The sequence below is a fragment of the Silurus meridionalis genome, chromosome 18, assembly GCF_014805685.1.
Source record: "Silurus meridionalis isolate SWU-2019-XX chromosome 18, ASM1480568v1, whole genome shotgun sequence".
NCBI classification, from domain to species: domain Eukaryota; kingdom Metazoa; phylum Chordata; class Actinopteri; order Siluriformes; family Siluridae; genus Silurus; species Silurus meridionalis.
The window spans coordinates 21048513-21067775 of record NC_060901.1 but is presented as its reverse complement, the minus strand read 5'-3'; the positions used below and the strand labels follow the sequence as shown (position 1 = coordinate 21067775).

Here is a 19263-nt window from a genome sequence, read left to right as displayed (position 1 = left end):
TTTTTTCCACGACGCGAATTCCCACACCAGATCCCACAGGACCATATGGGGAGTCCCTAAAGTCTCGGGTGCTTTGGTCCAAGCGACCCCGCGTCCGAGGGCGTATCCAATCGCAATTAGGCATTGTCGTGTGCTTTCGCTTTCCTTTTTTCTTTTTTCTTTCTTTCTTTCTTTTCTGTTAACGAGCCCTTAAAAAGAAATTAGCATGGCATGACAGGTGACTGAGTGCGCGTGCACAGGTTGGAATTTACACGTTCGACTTCTGGAAATACAGAATTACCCAAGAAATAAATAGTAGGGGGAAAAAAATAGTAGGAAAAAATTTAATTAAAAAAAACAAACAAAACAATATAATTGTCATGCCTGAAATATTTATCTTTCCCTGTAGAAATATCAGAGTATAAAGATTTTGCTTGTCAAACACTAAATAAATAAATAAATAAATATATATATATATATATTTTTTAAAAAACTCTTAAAAAGTAAAATAGATTTTTGGGAATAAGGTTCAGCGGTTTTACTCAGAAATAGACATAATCCATTAACATTAATTGCCTCCATTGATAATTATGTCAGTGAAAGGTCCTCATGAGTATGGTAACACAACACAAGTATGGTGTGTGTGTGTGTGTGTGTGTGTGTGTGTGTGTGTTGGGGTGGGGTGGTCCGCTGGTAGTAATCTCCTTAACTCTCTCTAATCCTGTCATTCAGAGATAGTCTTTACACAAACATAACCAACATCATGGTTGCCCCAGCTGCTTGCTTTCACTACTTCTTCTTCTTCTTCTTCTTCTTCATCTTCTTCTCTTCTTCTTTTTTTGTGTCAGGCTGCTGACTCTCTTCTCAATAAGAGTCAATGAAAATCTTTTGACAAAGCACCATCAGATTGTGTATCTAGTTGTTTGGTATGCAGCTACTCACATAGTCCTCAAAGTTGAGTGGAGAACGTATTCCATTGTTGCACCGGACAGCTGGATGGATGGAAAAGGATTAAGCTATACAGGTCTGCTCTGAAAATGATCTCGGGCGAGAAGTAACAGTTAAATCGTCTCATGGAACGAGGAGCTCAGAAACCATCCAGACGTCTCCTGGGGGTCTGGATCTCGTTTCCCTTTTTCTGTCAATAAAGGGTTCCCTTGAGGAACCTTTTTTCCCAATGAAACGTGATTCTTGGAAAAGTTCAGATTGAACACGGTTAGTGTAGAGTACATATTCATTATCATCATCATGGTCATTTGCCAAACACCTGCAGTGTTGCTCTCTGCACATGGAACAGCACATCCTCCTAAACAAGCTCTCACTCAGACCCACCTCACCCACTTTATAACTGGCAGGTTGATGGACGCTTTCTGACAAATCTATTTGGGGCAAATTGTCAGTGAGAAACTTCCGCCTGAGCTGGCTCGGACAAAACTGGCTGTTGGACGGACTAAATCCTGCTGCAGGAGGGTCGGGACAATGGGCCGTGAATGTGTTGATGTGCTGGCAGTGGCTTGGGCCTGACAATGGCCGGATTAATTGGTCCCTTGGCTGACTGATTTGAGATGGCTTCACTCGGGTCCTCTCCATGGGGAGCCTCATTGTCCTGCTCCTGATTCCCACTTTTCACAAACTCCAAACAAAAGTCAATTTCTTTCTCAAGGGGGTTTGGGAAGAAGAGGAGAAATATCGGGCCCTCGTGTTTTCGGCTTCACGAGAGTCGACTCAAAAAGGATCGCTTTTCTTTGGGCTTTCGTCTTTATTTTTTTTCTTCTCTCTCTCTCTCTTTCTCTCTCTTTCTCAAATAGCTGACTTTCTTTCTTGCTTTCGCTCGCTGTACGTCTCCTTTTTTTCCCCCTTTAAGTCACACCGGCCCTAACTGGGCTGGTCATGTGTATAGAGGACACTGGAGAGGCTTTAGTATTGTGTAGCGTGCCGCCCTGGCACCTGTTGAGCTGAAGAGGCTGCTCATTAATATTAAAATATCAGAGATGCCATCATGTCGCTGCACTGAAATCGGTCTGATGTCGGCCTCTGGACTCCCTGGGGAACGTGCTCCCTGCTTCAGGTCACCCATAAACCCCCTCCTATATAATACTACCTTCAACTCTGACATTTCTCTTGCACTCTTCACTTTCCCATTATCATGCTATTTCTTTGAATATTTTTTTATGACTGCTGGATGGAAAAGCATCGGCCGTTCACACCAAACGGTTCAATATATCACCAGGCTTTATGATTTTACTGTAACTTTCATCCTCTGCTCGTCTGCGTCGTGGTTTGCTGATGTCCTCACGTGACAGTTGATGAATGGAACATTCTGGAGCAACGATGTGCCTGCCAAAAGTTATCCAATCAAACCGCGATTATAATAATCCTGAAATAATAGCGGCGTGATGCAATGCTGCACGGTCATCGCCACAAGTTCTCGACGGTTCCCTGGAAGGAAAGAGATACAGAAATCCGCAGTGTTACATAAATACGAGAAAAAACACAACACTCACCCACGAGACCTGTTTTTATCCATAAAGTGATTTTTTAAAATTATATTTGTCCTTCACGATATGTAACCCAAAATACTAAACTAAAGGGACACCTTACTAACTTTTCCCCACCCAGGTGTGCTTCTTCCCCAAACTGTTCCACATGTATTGGATGTCTGTGGATTAATATGGTAGCATGAAATTATTCACTTAACCAGGAGACCCAAACCTGTTCCAGCATGAAGATCTGCTTTCCGTGGGTTGGATGTGTGTGAAAGATCTTTAATGGCCTACTATAGAGAAACCTTATTGAACATGTTTGGGATAAATTGGAACACCACCCCAGGCCTCCTAACACCCTTGTGGTTGCGGCGTGAGCATAAATCTATGACAGTGACCCTGTGAATAAAGCTATCTCCATGAAGATCTGCTTTCCATGGGTTGGATGTACTGGAATGCTACCTTTACCCCAGGCCTCCACGCTTCCTCACCTACATCAGTACCAGATTTTCCTAACGCCCATGTGTCTGAATGAAATCTCACAAAAATCTAAAAGGGCATCTTCCCAGAAGAGTGGAGCTGTTCATTACAGCGGATTGGGACTAATTGTGATATTTAAATCTAATAATCAGGTCCATATAGTGTATAAAAATGAAGACGACCTGTTGCTTTGTCACTTGATATCTTCCTGCTTAATATCGGACGCTTAAGAGGGAGAATTACTGGTGTAAATTGTTTAACCTGCACCATCAAATTAATGGCTAATGGAGGTTCTACCACTGTTGTTCTTCCTTTCTGACTGTGGGAACATCACACCCCTCTCATTAAGTGAGGAAGCTCCATTTTTTTTTGTATTTGACTAGAGGATGAACAGACGGTGTGTGTGTGGATAAAGAAAGAGGGGTGTTTATAAGGGACTCCATTGTTTTCCAACAGGTCAGTTTAGGTTGTTTCTGTTGTGGTCTTTGTTTTACGTTTTTTTTTGTAATGATGTGCATTCTATCTGTTAGATAATTAATTGATTGGTCGATCACCGATCTTGAAAAGAGGAGCACCAGAAACCGAAGTTTCAAAACCACTGTCTGAGCCAATAAGTGTCACTTCCTCTTACAGTAGCAACTTTTATTTGCTATTCTTCACATAGAATCATAATAATACAGTTGCCAGACAGAGAGCGTAGAGTTTTTTTTCTCTCTCGAACCCCTTCCCATCCTTTACCATCCCGTCCCATCTCCTCCCTCCCATCTCCTTACTTTTGTACACGAATTCCTTTAAAAGCCTCAAACACAAATGGTACACAGAAACCCGGGCCTTAGCCCTCACTCGTCAGACGCCCGAGCTATCATTCATAACCTTTCCCCCATCGCTCCGATAAAGGAGAGGAAAAAAGAGGAGAGGAAAAGAGAGGAGAAAGGAGGGGAGGATTGTAGGGAGGACCACTGACGCTTATTTAAAAAGATTTCCTTTATTGGACCATGTGCAGGCAGTTCGCTCACAAAAGCCTTAAATGGGATATTTTCTGTTCCCTATAGTTGCTTTCCCTTTTAAGTGCCGAAGCGAAAGGGAAAAGGGGAAAAAAAACGAAAAAGAAGAAGTAAGTTTACAACTCCTAGCACAATGGAGCTCTTCACTCTCAGGTTGCTGAGACCCAAGCTGACCTGGGAAAGTTAATTAGGAGGCCAACAATGACCGAGCTCGAGCAAAATACCTCGCCTCTGCTCCAGCCAAAGATGTCATCCATTAATTAGGCAAATCTTTAAGGTGGGCTTATTGAATTTACAGAAAGGGAGCGGTTTGGGCGGGCTGCTTTTTTTTCTTCTTCTTTTTTTTTTTTGATCAGGCCCTTGCCTGCAAGACAATGCCTTCTCCTGGTTAAGGAAGAAAAAAGGGGAGGGGATTGTCAGAGGAGAGGAGGGAGAGAAAGGAAAGAAGGAGGGGAAGAAAAGAAAGGGAGAGGAAGAAGACGGGAAATAAAAACGTATGAGTTGCAGAGCAGCAAGTCTCAATTGGAGTGACGACGGGGAGATTCACGGGGGTTCAGGGGGGCATGCTTCGGCGATGATGTCATGCAAAGGCAACCTGGGGCCTTGGGAAGAGAGGAGGGAAAAGAGGGAGCCACTTGAAGTTAACATTACTACATCTCGGCCAAAGCCTTTTCAGTAGGAAAGGGCCCTTTGCCTCATATACACCCATACACCCATACACACACACACACACACACACACACACACACACTAGCTTTCTAGCTTTTGTTCTTTTTCATGATCAGCGTCATTAGTGCGTTTAGAAAAGTCACAAGCCGATACCATCATCATTTTCATCATCATCATCACATATTTTTAATTAGGCCTAGGGACTGATTCATCTCTTACTGGAAAATTAAGTTAGGGCGGTGTGTGTGTGTGTGTGTGTGTGTGTGTGTGTGCGCGTGTGACATTCATAATAGCATATCTTTGTCTTTTTGGTCTTCTTTTTAAAAGACACACACACACACACACACAAAATATGGTTTATGTGGTTAGACCTTTTTTATATTACAATTATAATATACATTGTTAGGCCCAAAGTATTGGGACACCCACCCTACGTTGCAAAGTTGGAGGTAAACAATGATACAGGACATCTTTGGATGCTGCAGCGTGACATTTTCTCTTCATTTAAACTACGAGACTTAAAACTTTTCCAGCGTGTGGGGAAAAAAACATTTCTGATTTATGTATTTTCTTCACCAACTATTCTACGTCAAGACAAAATCATGATTGAGCTAAAGACAGATAGTAAGATAGATAGATAGATAGATAGATAGATAGATAGATAGATAGATAGATAGATAGATAGATAGATAGATAGATAGATAGAAGTAGCAGCAATGTGAATGTATGTGGGTATATATATTATATAAAAAGAAAAAATGTGAATGTGTGCAAAACATATGCAAGGCACATTATATATATATATATAGTGTATATTATAAATTATTGTACATTGTATGTACACTAATACCCCAGGTTTATACCAAAATGTATGTAGAATATAATACTAAGAGATAGTATATATACATTGGGGGATTATGGGCAGTTTAAGCACTAAAACCTCAGGTAGACATCAGTGTGCTAGCAGTGTCATGTACACTTTAGTAAGGTGATGATTGTAGGGGTAAAATCTGAGGCCTTGATATGAAGTCTCTTGGAAGGAAGAAGGTCTTATTAGCCTTTGTGATCTCTGGGTTAGATTTAAACTTCTTGGTCTGATTTAATCCATGCAGGTTTCTTTGTAAGAACATTCTATCATATATGTGTTATCTGTGACGTTGACTCAGGAGCTGTCTGTCCTTTTGACATTAGAAGCCCTTCAAGACAAGCTTCCTCACACACACACACACACACACACACACCCTCCCTCTTTCACTCTCTTTCTCTCCACGCCACTTTATCTCCTCACACACCCCCTTTACCTCCCCCGGACTCCTAATCGGAGGGGTGGGACCTATGTGTGGGTTTTTTTTGTTGTTGTTCGCGCAAAACAATCAGCCCCGGGCCCCATTACGGTCGCTGCACGTTCTGCTTTAATTGGCGCAAAGCGGGGGAGCGAGCGCGCACACGCGGACTACACGTGAGCGCGCGTCAGGAGGGGGGAAAAAACATATAAGAAATACTTTTTATCTCATTTGGAATTTGATTATTATTATTAATTAACCAATCAACCAACTAATCAATCAACGTAACAACCAAGCAATTAATTGTTTAATTGATTGGTTAATTAAAGAAAATAAAATTTTTTATTTGATTAACATCCTGCTATTTTTTTATTTACATTTTCTCTTTATGCGCAAGTGAGCGCGCGTCAGGAGGAGGTGAAAAAAAGAGTTAAAACGTATAAGAAACACTACAAACATCGAAAATGTTTTTTTTTTTACATATCATATAGAATTTTGAATATAATAATTTTGAATTCAATTATTTTTATGAATATTATTTAATTAATTGGTTTTTTTTAAGAAAATACTTTTTTTATTTGATTAACACCATCTTAAATGCTATTTTTCTTTTCTCTTTAAATACTCTTTTACACCATCAGAAATCCATATGTTCCATATTTTATTCCCAGATGATCATTAAAATATGAAAGAGCAGGAACAGCTAAAAAAATGTATTACCAAATAATTAATCCTCAATATTTCTTTCCAATTTTATATTTATTTGTTTATTTCCTTTTAACCAAAATGAATTATTCACGTACACAACAATGTCTGTGTGTCAGTAAAAGAAGCTAATTATTTCACAAGAAACGTAAAAAAAAAAAAATTAAATAGTAAGTAAAATAATGCTGATGGGATTTGCATGAAAAAAATGGCCAAAACAGGAATGCTTTAAATAGATCAGCTAATCAGTTAGATTAATACTCATTGTGTTAGTTTTGGGGTTGCTGCACTTTAATAATATAGTGTTGTTTTTTTTTACATCATTTCTGTGCACGTGACTTCTGCACAGTGTATAGGCTGTAGTTATAATGTCTGCATCTGTGCATTGGATTTCCAGTGTTCAATGATTAGTTTATAATAAAAGAACGTAATTTAAACTGCCATGTTTGACTCCTCAGTGTAGAGAAAGCCTTGTGCAGTAAAATATCTACTGAACTAGTTATTTACAGGTCCAGTTCTCTGCCTTTGGACAGAGTGAGGGTTTGTGAGTTATTATGAAACACGTCGTTTTTATTTTTTTTTTCATCAGCTGAGCCACTGCATGATGATGAAGTCAATGCTGCCTTTGTGCTCCTTTGTGCATTTTGGGAATCATCCAGTCTCAGAGCTGAGAGTTCAGAAACACAAAACACCATTAAAACACTTCCTCAACATGCTCTGTTTCAGCCTCATGACGTCTTTCAGACACCACAAGAACAATCAAACCTAAACGTGGAGCGCCAATACTTTTGCCACATCCTTCACACCGTTTACTCTCTGCCCCGACACGTAAAAACCACAACTTTCTATTTTATTTCATGGAAACAACCCGACAATGAAAATATCCCGACAATGCATGTGACGCCAGACAAAGCGGGCGTGGTCAGCATCAATCAGGAAGTAATTATCTTGAATTTTTTTACAACACATGAACATAAACAGAAAATGTTATTATAAAAGAATTATATACCTCAGTATGCAGATATTTATAATTGATGATGATGATGGCTTGAGAAGAGCTTATTTGGAATGTGTTTCACTGAGGTCATGGATAAGCATACTATAAATAAAAATAATATATTATTATATTATTATTTTAAATTACATAATTAAAATGTAATATTTTCTTTTTCCATTATGCAAGGAGACGTAAATTTTTCTATTATTATTTTATGGGGATTTGGTGGGAAAATGTGATTTGATTTTATCTATCTATCTATCTATCTATCTATCTATCTATCTATCTATCTATCTATCTATCTATCTATCTATCTATCTATCTATCTATCTATCTATCTATCATCTCGATCCAGTAATGTAATCTAAATTAAAAAATTAACTGGAACATTGGATGAAGGGATAAGGAATATTTTTTACTAGAAAAAGCATAGTTTCACACAACATGCTGAAAATGCCAGTAAACTTCATTTTTGCATTTCTCTAAGTATTGAGTTCTCTGCTCTTGATGAAGAATTCTGCTTTCTGTTTTTTTTTTTGGTTTGATGTTGCAGCAAGACAAAAAGTGTTCATGATACCAAAAATGAAAGGTTCAATGAAAGGTATAAAATCTAAGTGTTGCAAAAATCACCTGGAAGTTTGTAAGTGTTTAGGGAAAAGTTGGAGTTGTTAGTGTTTGGATGCGCTGGTGTCCTTAGAAGGAGTTTCTACAGAATGGCAATCCCAGGATAGGAACTTTATGAATAGGGGTGGAAATTATTTAAATCTGAAAATTATTATCAAAACCAACAGTAAATAATGGTCCCCAATGCGTCATGTAACTGCACTGGAAACACCTGGCAAACCAGAAGATCAAGCAGAAGATCAGAAAGCGTGATTCTCCTCTCCTCCTGGCTGTCATCTTCTCAGTTCGGGCCACTTTGGCCGGTGTGATTGGAGAAGTCAGACTTAATCTCCGAGGAGGAATTGCGACTAAGCAGAAGCGACAATAACCAAGTCGTGCGTAAAAGATGGAAACGAAATCTCTATTATCGGCTCCGACATTTCCCAGAGACGCGCTGGAAATCGGGCTTGGGCTTTTTTTTGTCACTCGGGTCAGACATTGAGGCAAAGAGGGGTAGGATTTGGGGGTCGTGGACTCACACGACGCACAGAGAGAGAGAGAGAGAGAGAGAGAGAGAGAGAGAGAGAGAGAGAGAGAGAGAGAGAGAGAGAGAGAGAGAGAATATAGGCTAGGCATTGGTAAAATCCTCACTCCCATCCTGCAGTAAGCATTAAATGCGCTGTGACTTTATGTTGTATAGCCAGTCCCAAACAAGAAAAGAAGCACAGTGCTCACCCAAAGGAACTCGGGTTTGGAGGATTAGGGACGGGCCGAAAAGACAGAGAATAACTTCTGCATAACTTTACAGCTCCTCTGTCCCAGAAGGCCAAGTTTAGAAAACGAGGTCAAGCACACAGACAATGATTAACCCCTTCCCTTCCACTGAGTTCCTAAATCCAAATCCAACATGTATCCATACTTCTACTACTACTACTAATAATAATAATAAGAAGAAGAAGAAGGAGAAGAAGAAAAAGATGATGATGAAGAAGAAGAGGCAGGAAAAGAATACTAATATAATTACTATTAATAATGATGCCAATAATAAGAAGAACATTAGAAAAAGTTAGAAGAATGAGAATAGTAAAGAATACTAACACAATCACTGCTACTACAAATTATAATAATAAGAAGAAGCGGAAAATGAGGAAAAGAAAGAGTAAGGAGAAGAAAAAGAAGAGAACCAATACTAATAACATTTCTACCACTACCAATTATAATAAGAGGAATGGAAAGAGAAGGAGAGAGAGGAAGAAGGTGACGAAGAAGAGGAAGACAAGGAGAAGAAGAAGAAGACAAAAAGAAGAGAAGGGAAAAGAACACTAATATAATTACTATTAATAACGATGAAGAAGAATAGGAAAAAAAGGGAGAAGAAGGAAAATAGGAAAGAAAATGAATACTAACACAATTACTACTACTACTAATTGTAATAAGAGGAGCAGAAAGAGAGGGAGAGAAAGGAAGAAGACAAGAAGAAGAAGGAAAAGGAGCTCAACATTCACCCTCAATACTGAAATACAAGCGTGAAAAAGGTAAACAAAACAAAAGACCTCAGTAAAAGAAGCAGGAGCTTTTCAATACACAATATTACTAGAAATCCATGAATACTAGGAATAAATGGAGATTTGCACACACACCACGGGGGATGGGAACGATCACGAATGGAGATTTTTCCGCATTGAACGATGCTAAAGTTGGCGAGCTGAAGCTACAATCCACTCAGTGAGAAGGGAAAAAACACGCCGCTTTTACCGTCCGGCCTTGCAGCTCTCGCTATGTTCGAGACGTGAGAATAGGCCTTAATACGCCGCATTCGGCGTCGCTAGTCTCCATTAGCTCTGATGACTGCGGAATTGCCGCGGACTGCAAGTTATCAAGAGGCACTAATTTCGCATTAAAGACCATTGACTGCAGTGGCTTGATTCGAGGGTGGATGACAATTACCACAATCAGAATCAGGGCCTGCGGATCGTTTACCTTGACTCCGTAATTATTTTTTTGTGGACGCGAGCGCTCGGAAATTGCACAGTGTCAAAAAACGCGGGATCGGAGCGACGAAAGCTTTCATATCGCCTCTCGAGACGAGCAAAAGAGGTGGTGTGTATATATGTGTGTGTGTGTGTGTGTGTGTGTGTGTGTGTGTGTGTGTGTGTGTGTGTTGAAGTATGTTTGTTCTGAAAGTGAGAAATAAAATATGTAGAGAAAGAAGAAAAGGAGGACTGGGAGGGGAAAAAAAACGATTTGGTTTGACTTATTGCATGTGTTCAGGAAAAAAGATGCCATTCCCATACCCCTGCATCCCAGTGTGTGTGTGTGTGTGTGTGTGTGTGTGTGTGTGTGTGTGTGTGTGTGTGTGAAGCATGGTGACCCCAGTCATCTCTAATGTTCCAGCTGCAAGCTGAGGAGCCGAGAAGCTCACACTCCATGTGAAACCCCCCTCCTCTTCTTCAGGCCTGAGGCGAGGCAGAGAAACAGCTTTTGAAGATGTGTTGACCAGCCTGTCATCACTACAAACCCCACACACCCCTCCTTTCTCCACCCGCTGCTACACACACACACACACACACACACACACACACACACACACACACACACACACATTTGCTCATGCTTACATTTTAAACTGCAGTTTTAAATGAGGTTCATTTTATTATCAAGGATGTAGAGCTCAAACCCTGGTTGAACACCTTTGGGAGAAATTGAAACACCACTCCAGACCTTCTCACTTCCTCACCTGCATCAGTTCCTGAATTTATATATATATATATATATATATATATATATATATATATATATATATATATATATATATATATATGATAAGTCAGTACTGGTGTAGGGTTTGAGCTCTACAGCAGGCCACTCATGATCTTCCACATACATACAAAAGCAGATCTCCATAGAGCTGGAACAGTTTTGGATCTCCTAGATCACATGAAAATGTAATTTCTTTCACATCCAAAGGTGCGTATATAGTAGTAGTGATTGATATACATATATATATATATATATATATATATATATATATATATATATATATATATATATATATATATATATATATATATATAGCACCAACCCGTTGTACTCTGTAAGTTTCCCTCCTCAAACCTAAACTCTATGATCCTTAATCATTTGCAATTATTCATCCTGTCGATTCTTTCCCCAACTCGACTCACAAGTGAGGCAGAAATCCAATCGAGGCTATCAGATGAGAAGCTGGAGATTAAGGGTCTCGTTAAAGGAGCTGGTAGTGGCTCTCGTGCCAATCTTTAGATGTGAACTCGCAACCTTTGGGTTACTGTCAAAAAATCTCAATCATGAAGCCATCATTTTGGAGACAAGGTGAGGGAGGCGAGATTGAGATGGTTTGGACATGTGCAGAGGAGGGACATGGGGTATATCGAGAGGAGAATACTGAGGATGGAGACACCAGGAAGGAGGAAAAGAGGAAGACCAAGAAGGAGGTTTATGGATGTGGTGAGGAAAGACATGAAGGTAGTTGGGGTGAAAGAGGCAGATGTAGAGGACAGGGGGGTATGGAGACAGATGATCCACTGTGGAGACCCCTAATGGGAGCAGCCGAAAGAAAAAGAAGAAGAAGAGAAGAAGAAGAAGGAGAAAAAGAAGAAGCCATCAGTTTCGGATAATCATCTCTTATCATACACACAGCGTGCAGATAAATCGCAGATTAAAGATGTGCTTGTGGTTACAACAATTGGTGTAGATCTTCATTTAGGTTCTTAGAAAAAATTTACATCTGTAATCCGCCAAACAGGGACTTGTTTTGGGTGGCAGGAGGAAACCAGAGGACCAGGAAGAAACAGATGGAGGTACAGACACAAGAGCTCAAGCTTAGGATCGAAACCTAAGATTCTGGAGCTGTAGGAGAATAAACAACATGATGATGATGAAAAATAATATAAAAACAGCATGCTTAAAATTAGAAGAACAACAAAATGAAAAAGAAAGGAAGTAGATGAGGAAGACAAAAAAAAGAAAAGGCAAGAAGAAGAAATAAAGGAAAAATAAATAAGAAAAAAAGGAAATGAAGATGAAAACGAAAAAGAAAACGAATGAATGAATGAACAATAAGAAAAAGAATACGAAAAAGAAGGAAGCAAATGAATCAGAAAAAGAAAAAAAAGAAGAAAATGGAAAAGAAGAAGAAGAAGAGGAGGATAAAAATCCAAGGCCAAAATCTAAGTCTACGTTCAGCGGGATAGAAAACCTCGCGAGATTTGGAATCACGTGATTAGCGCGAGTTCGCAGAAAACAGGAAGTAGTGTGCAGCAGACCAGGACCAGTGGAATTGAAGCGCTTATGAGAAGCTGTGAAGAAAATGAGGAGTTTAAATGGTGTGTTGTGTTTGTTATTCAGTCTGAGTTTAATGTTAGATCAGATCTCTATCCGTGCTTCAGACGCGAGTGGAGACGAAGAGCGAACAGCGAGTGATTTCCAGGAGAACATCTTCTTCCCCTCTCTGAGCCTGAGCATGTCTGAGGAGCAGGAGATCACTAAATATTGCTTGGACCTGATGCATGAGTATGGTCGGACGTATTCGAGTTTAGCGAGCTGCCTGGTGTCTAGCGCACGACCTGTCAAAGTGTGTCAGAACTGCTATGGCAGGAACAACAGCTTCCAGGAGGTCTTTGCGAACATCTCCACAGGGGTACGTGTTTATTTCTTATTCTTCATGGGTTTATATTTTTTGCTGTATATGTAACCTACACAAGCTTTGGGCAACCTTCCTGAAGTGCATGTGCAATCCAGGACTATTTGAGACACAGCCATGGGGTTTTTTATATTGCAGAAGTTCTCTTGGAAAGCCTGGTCACGTGACAGCAAACTCGTGATGTGCATCACACCATTACTCACTGAACCTTCCACTGATCACACAACCTTCCTACCAAACAACCAAGCAAGCCGGATCTTTCGCTCTAATCCAGGATTCATGATTATATTGATATCATCTGCATCTGCTTGGAGATCACATTTTCTTCCTTCAAAGTTTCTGTCTCCGTCCCAGGAGCTCCAATAGTTACCAATCATGTCCATTCATTACAGTTCCTTCATTGTTGAGGTGCAGTTCATGAAGTCTTAAGTCTTTGTACACAGTCAACATCCTCAGTCCTCATATTTCCTGAGTTGCTCAGTAACTTCATCGATCTTTTGGCTGTTCATGTGGAACTCTCCTCAGCTCTTCACCAGTGTAATAATCTAATACCATACCAGTAAGTAGCCCTAGTGCTTGGATTTCCCTTTTATAGAACACCAGCATGATCAACCTCCTGTAGACAAAGCCATCTCTGTGAAGACATGGTGTGTGGGTGTAAAGGTTTGTGAAGAAGTCATGTCCTGCACATGCAGAGCCCTGATCTCAAAACACTGCACAACACTTAATACCTTTGGGATGAACTGGAGGAACAAAAAGAAGTGAAAGAACTGGAGGAACAAAAAGAAGTGAAAGAACTGGAGGAACAGGCAGAACTAAAGGGAACTGGAGGAACTGGAGTATCTCGATGAACCAATGGAACTGTGGGATGCTGATGGAACTGGAGGAACTGGTGCCTCCTCCCCTCTTCTTCCATCAGTACCTGGTCTTAATCTCATAGATCATGAATTCTCAGTCATCCCTACAGCCATGCCACAAAAAAATCTAGTGTAAAGCCTTTCCAGAAGAGAAGAGTGGAAGAGCTTATTACAATAAAAGAGAGTACAAATCTGGAATGGTACGGCACTGATTGATCATGTGACCGCAAATATACACAAATGTGTGTATATATATGTGTGTATATATATATATATATATATATATATATACAAGGTGGTATCAAAAAGTTTCAAGACTAGGTCCGTCTAAAAGAAAGTACTATATTTATCTACGTTTACATCACCTTCAAAATGGTCCCCTCGCACAGCAATACACCACTCCTAGCGTTCCTGACAATTCTGGAATGTGTCCAGGAAGTCTTCTTTATAGGGGTCAGCCAGGTTTTTCCCGATATCTACGTTCGATTGTTTCTATTTTGATGTTCTGGACTTTGTGGAGACATTTAATTAAAGATGGCCATTTTAAAAAGGGTTGGATTTATTTGTAACACTTTACAGTAAGATTCCATTCGTAACATTAACCGAAGTTAATAAATGCTTTAGAAGTATTCTTTATTGTTTTTACTTATACATTCTTTTATTAGTTAATTTTTGTTTTATCTGTTCCGCGGGCAGTCTCGCGTATCAACACAAACATTTACCTCTAGAGGCCGCTCTTGTACTGTATAATGACAGCAGAAGGTCTTAGCACGAACGCAACCCAGAAAAACTATCAGGTGGAATTTTTTTTTTTAATTGACGATCTGTGCCGATTCATTGGCAAAACCGATAAATCGACCAACCTCTACTGAGCAATTGTAGTACTTTATTAGTTAGTTATTAAGTAGTTTCTAGAGTTGTCACAATACCAAACATTTTACCAATCCAAAATGATACAAAAAAAAAAAACAGGAAAAGTAACTTAATAATGGAACTTTGTTTTTATTTATTAATAAACACTTAATGTATCCTGTCTGATGAAACTTTAATCTTTAAAAAAAAAAAAAAAAAAAACACACTGCTGCCCACACCCTGCGCCCTATTGACGAACATCAGAACTACAGCTGCCACTCTTGAAGTGCTGGTACTAATAAAATGAGGAATCGTATTATTTTTAAAAGCAGGGTATCGTAAAACCTTTATAGTACTGGTATTTTGTGCAACACTAGTAGTAACAACAGATTTCTTTGCAATTCCTTTCGGTTTTCCGGCATCCCAAATGACCCAGGCTAGGGCGCTCGTCTTACACTGCTGCCATGGCAGCAGATTTATTTTTTTGATGGATTTCAGTATCAGATGAGAACAGGGGAGCATTTAGACCTCTGATGTCCACACTGCATCCTTGCAATATTTAATGGGTCTTTAGAAGATTTGTTTGTGCTCAGAATAAAGGTGGCCATAAATGAATGAGTAAAATGATTGATTGATTAATTGATTGATTGATGGAATGAGGTTTTGGAAAAACTTTTTCGCCCACAGATGGGACCCGGGAACATGAGCTGTGAAGAGGTCCTCTTTCGCTCAGACAGACTGATGCTGCTCATCAACCTTTACAATTATCTGGAAGACGTCTGGACGGTGTCTGAATGTCTCAGTGAGTAGTCAGTCATGTGTGTACATATTAATCCCACGGTGCAGGACACCTGAATGTTTCCACCCCAATCTGTTTCTTCTCCAAAAAAATCAGAAGCATGTGATTGTATAGGATCTGGATGTATGTGGAAGATCTTGAGGTGCCTGCTATAGAACATTTTCTGGATGAATGTAAATGCCCAGGCCTCCTGCTTCCCTTACCTGATTATACTAACGCCCCCTTGTGGCTGAATGAAATATAGCATGTCTCCAAAAAATCTTGGGGAACATTTTAATAGAAGATAAGACGTGTGAGGCATATTATATTATTATAGGTGTCCACAAAGTTTTTGGCTTCATGAATTTGTGGTCCGTGTCTTTGCGCATTCATTGGTTATCGGTCATTATTACAGATTGTCTGTCTAAAGATCGGGGGAGCGTGTCGAATACAACACTTTACTTCCTGGATCTACACAATCAGTCGCTGAGCTGCTTTGAAAAATACAAGCAGGTAATGAATTCTATTATAATAATAATAATTAGATGTTCTTGGTACAGTTTATAAGACAGTGAATAGTTTGTTGTGTGTGTGTTTTGCAGGGGAACTACTCCAAGCTGTGTGTAGATTGCAGGCCATCATATAAAGTTCTCAACGATTTCTATAGCAAAATGTCGAACAACAATTCCCTCTGCATCGATATAGAGGATGCGGTAAACACTGAACTTGAACCCCAAATAAATACGGAAAAAAACGTTCAAACGGTGCACTTCGTAACCCCCTGGTCCAATGTCTTTCCCCAGATGAACATGACGAGGCATTTGTGGAGCACGACCTACAAATGTTCTTTACAGCGTGAGGAGAACGTTCCGGTCATCGCCGTGTCCAGCTTCATGCTCTTCCTTCCGCTCATCTTCTACTTAAGCAACTATCTGCACTCTGAGCAGAAGAAACGCAAGCTCATGCACCGTAAGTAGGATGAGATCGGCACTCTTGCGTACGGATCCCTAAATTTTAACAGAAAATGTCGTTTCTAAAGCAGTTAAATGAGACTAAAGCAGTTAGCATTAGTGATTCGCCTCTAGGGGCCGCTCTCGTAATGACAGCGGACCAGAAGCCGGAAAAACTATCGGTACCTCGATCATCTATCGGTTCTCTTGTCAATCAGACGTGCCCGTAGGTGTCAGTTCTCGTTTATAAGGGAAAAATAATTAGGAAAGGTGCTTTATATTTATATTACAGAACAAGAAAATTCTTTCTTTGCATATCTTTTTTTATTTTGAAAAAAGTCTTTGTGACTCAGTAGATATGGAATCGAGTCTCAAAGAGTGATTCATTAATTTTCTACTGGACATGCACAAGCAAAGCATCGCAAAGTCTCTGTTGGTTATGTACAAGAAACTAAACTGAGTAGTTTACCTTTCAAATCTTCCAGTCCAAGTCATTCATTCACTCTTTTATCATGCAACTCCTATAGATGCAGTGCATTACACAGGAAACAGACTTGTGTTGTTCATCTCATGAGTTCTCTAGTATGAGTCGTTCGTTCTTTTGTCACATGACTCACACTGACGCTACGTAGTTTGTTCATGTAGACGTTCTGGGGATCTGCTTATTGAAAATATAACTTGTCATTTAATTCCTCTTCAAAGGATGAAATTAACTAAAAGAATAAAATAAAAGATTCGTTCATTTTGATGGACAAAAAAACAAAACAAAACAAAGAACGAAGTCACTAAAATGATCCTATCTTTGATCTCTGAATCAACATAAGTGTTGGGGGTGGAGCCATGTGGAGCTCCACCCACTTAAATCTAATGTGTGTGTGTGTGTGTGTGTATGTATGTATGTATGTGTATATATATATATATATAATATTTTTTATTATTATTATTATATTTTATCCTAATTTTCTAAAATAAGTAAAATATGGTTTTAGTGAATGACTAAAATCTGATTATTCTTGTGCAGCCCGAAGAGTCAAGTCCAGCCACAGCCTAAAGAATAGCCAAGAGAAGTACAGCTGAGGAGAAGGAGATGATGATGATGATGATGATGATGATGATGATGTAGAAGATGACGAGGAGAACCTCTCCGTTCATCCGAGAAGAAAAAAAAGATAGAAATGTGATGGATTGTAAATCATTCACAGACATTCTGGTAATTTATTTAAATCGCTTTAATTCTAAATCTATTTCACGACGTTCTGATCTACTGCGTGTTTTTTGAGAGTAGGACGTTTCCCAATTCCAGAGAATTCGGAGTTCGGGTTCGGTCTCGACCGGTTATTCCGTCATCTGGCTGCGAAACTAAGAGGACATCGTCCCGGCCGCTAAAAGCTTTTTATTATTTATTTCTTTCGGGGAGAGCAGCGTCGGCTCGTAAATATAACATAGCAGCAGTAGCGCCGTTGTGAGCACTTGATGTCCATTAGTGATCCATTAATAAATACGTGGTGCATGCATGGAGAGGAGAGGAGAGGTAAAAGCAATGGCTGAAATGAAAGGAGAATGCACTAAAGAACTATGCGCATCACGTGACGTTTCGGACGTGCCTTTTCTTCTTTTCTTTTTTTTTTTTTTTTTTTTTTAACCTTCCTCTTGTATACGAACTGACCATCTCTACCACTTTTTTTTTCTGTACTAATGTGTTTTTGAATTACTATACGGTCCTGATGTTGCAGTCTGACTGGTTTTCTGGTCCGGCAAAGAACAGATTTTATATATAAATATATAAATAATGTATGAAATGTGTGTAAAGACCGAGAGAGTTAACTGATGCGCTGTATATTCAACCCGAATAAGATTCCACTGGCTTGGCAGGTCGGATATAATTTGCTAAAGCGTTGTTTTCAGGTTACTCGGCGTCCGTTTTGCGTCGACATCCTGATCGGATAATCTAAATGTAGGATAAAGTTACTTGGGCAAAAACAAGAAGAAAAAAAAACAAGCTTGGCTTTTTGGTCTCGTGGAGCTGCGCCATTACTTATCACACTGGTCTTTAAGCGCATTGCGCTCCGACTTGTTCAATCATATGATTGCTTGGGGTTGGGGTTGGGGGCGGTGTAGAGTGCTGGAAAAGACTCTTTTTGAATACACAGATTCTGAGATTTCATGATTACCTTCCCAAAAAAATAAAACGCACAGGTGAAAGTAACTTTTGCTTAAAATAGATAGATAGAAGAACCGGTACATCGCCTGAATCGACCCCTTCAGAGAACGAGAGGAAGCAGGCGATTATCCGTCACAGACCAGGTTAGGATTAATATTAGTGGTGACTTTTGGACCGTTAGGATTTAAGAGAATTACGAGAATTACAAAATACCTTGAAATCAGCTGCTTCTCAGGGCTCATGTGAAGGCAGGAGTGTTTGTGTGTAGGTTTTTTTTTTTTTTAAACTAATGACCTACTCTGGATTTTTCCTAGTTTGCTGATTTTTAAACAATTGTAATAAAATAAACTAACAATTCAAATGAAGGAAACAGACTTGTGTTGTTCATCTCATGAGTTCTCTAGTATTAGTCGTTCGTTCTTTTGTCAGACTTTTTTCCTCACAAAGTTGGAGGCACCCAATTGTACGAGGTGGTATCAAAACTGGTGCTATTCTGACCCAGGTGCGTTACCACGAGGTGATTTATTTTTTTTCATCACGGACAGGGAGTTGGAACACAGAGCAAATGTGTATATAATTCTGTGTGAAACCGTACGTTTTGCGGCGACGTTGCGACGAGTCGTACGAGGTTTCTCAAACGACATGCGAGCTTAAAGAGTGGAAAAACATTACTGGAAGGACGACGAGAGGTCAGAAAGACCTTAGACGAACCTTTCGGAAACTCATGCATAATGATCGTCGGGGAAAAAAACGATCCACGTGATCTCACTTCCGCACCCACCCT

The 19263-nt window shown here is 39.6% G+C and overlaps 1 protein-coding gene across 1 annotated transcript; it reads left to right on the top strand.

Annotated features, from left to right (window-relative positions):
• Positions 1–12472: 12472 nt before the first annotated feature.
• Positions 12473–18301, top strand: ostm1 (osteoclastogenesis associated transmembrane protein 1). Its single transcript, XM_046873090.1, has 6 exons — positions 12473–12878; positions 15278–15392; positions 15784–15881; positions 15971–16081; positions 16172–16337; positions 17340–18301. Exons 1-6 carry the CDS (start codon positions 12549–12551, stop codon positions 17393–17395), a joined length of 876 nt encoding a protein of 291 aa, XP_046729046.1. The 5' UTR covers positions 12473–12548; the 3' UTR covers positions 17396–18301.
• Positions 18302–19263: the final 962 nt, after the last annotated feature.

What these genes read in the sequence shown, in the direction of transcription:
- ostm1 (XM_046873090.1), top strand. Translation starts at nt 12,549, where the DNA reads ATGAGGAGTTTAAATGGTGTGTTGTGTTTGTTATTCAGTCTGAGTTTA. An exon ending in TTGCGAACATCTCCACAGGG is followed by an intron (nt 12,879 to 15,277) that starts GTACGTGTTTAT and finishes TTTCGCCCACAG; the next exon opens with ATGGGACCCGGGAACATGAG. An exon ending in GCATCGATATAGAGGATGCG is followed by an intron (nt 16,082 to 16,171) that starts GTAAACACTGAA and finishes GTCTTTCCCCAG; the next exon opens with ATGAACATGACGAGGCATTT.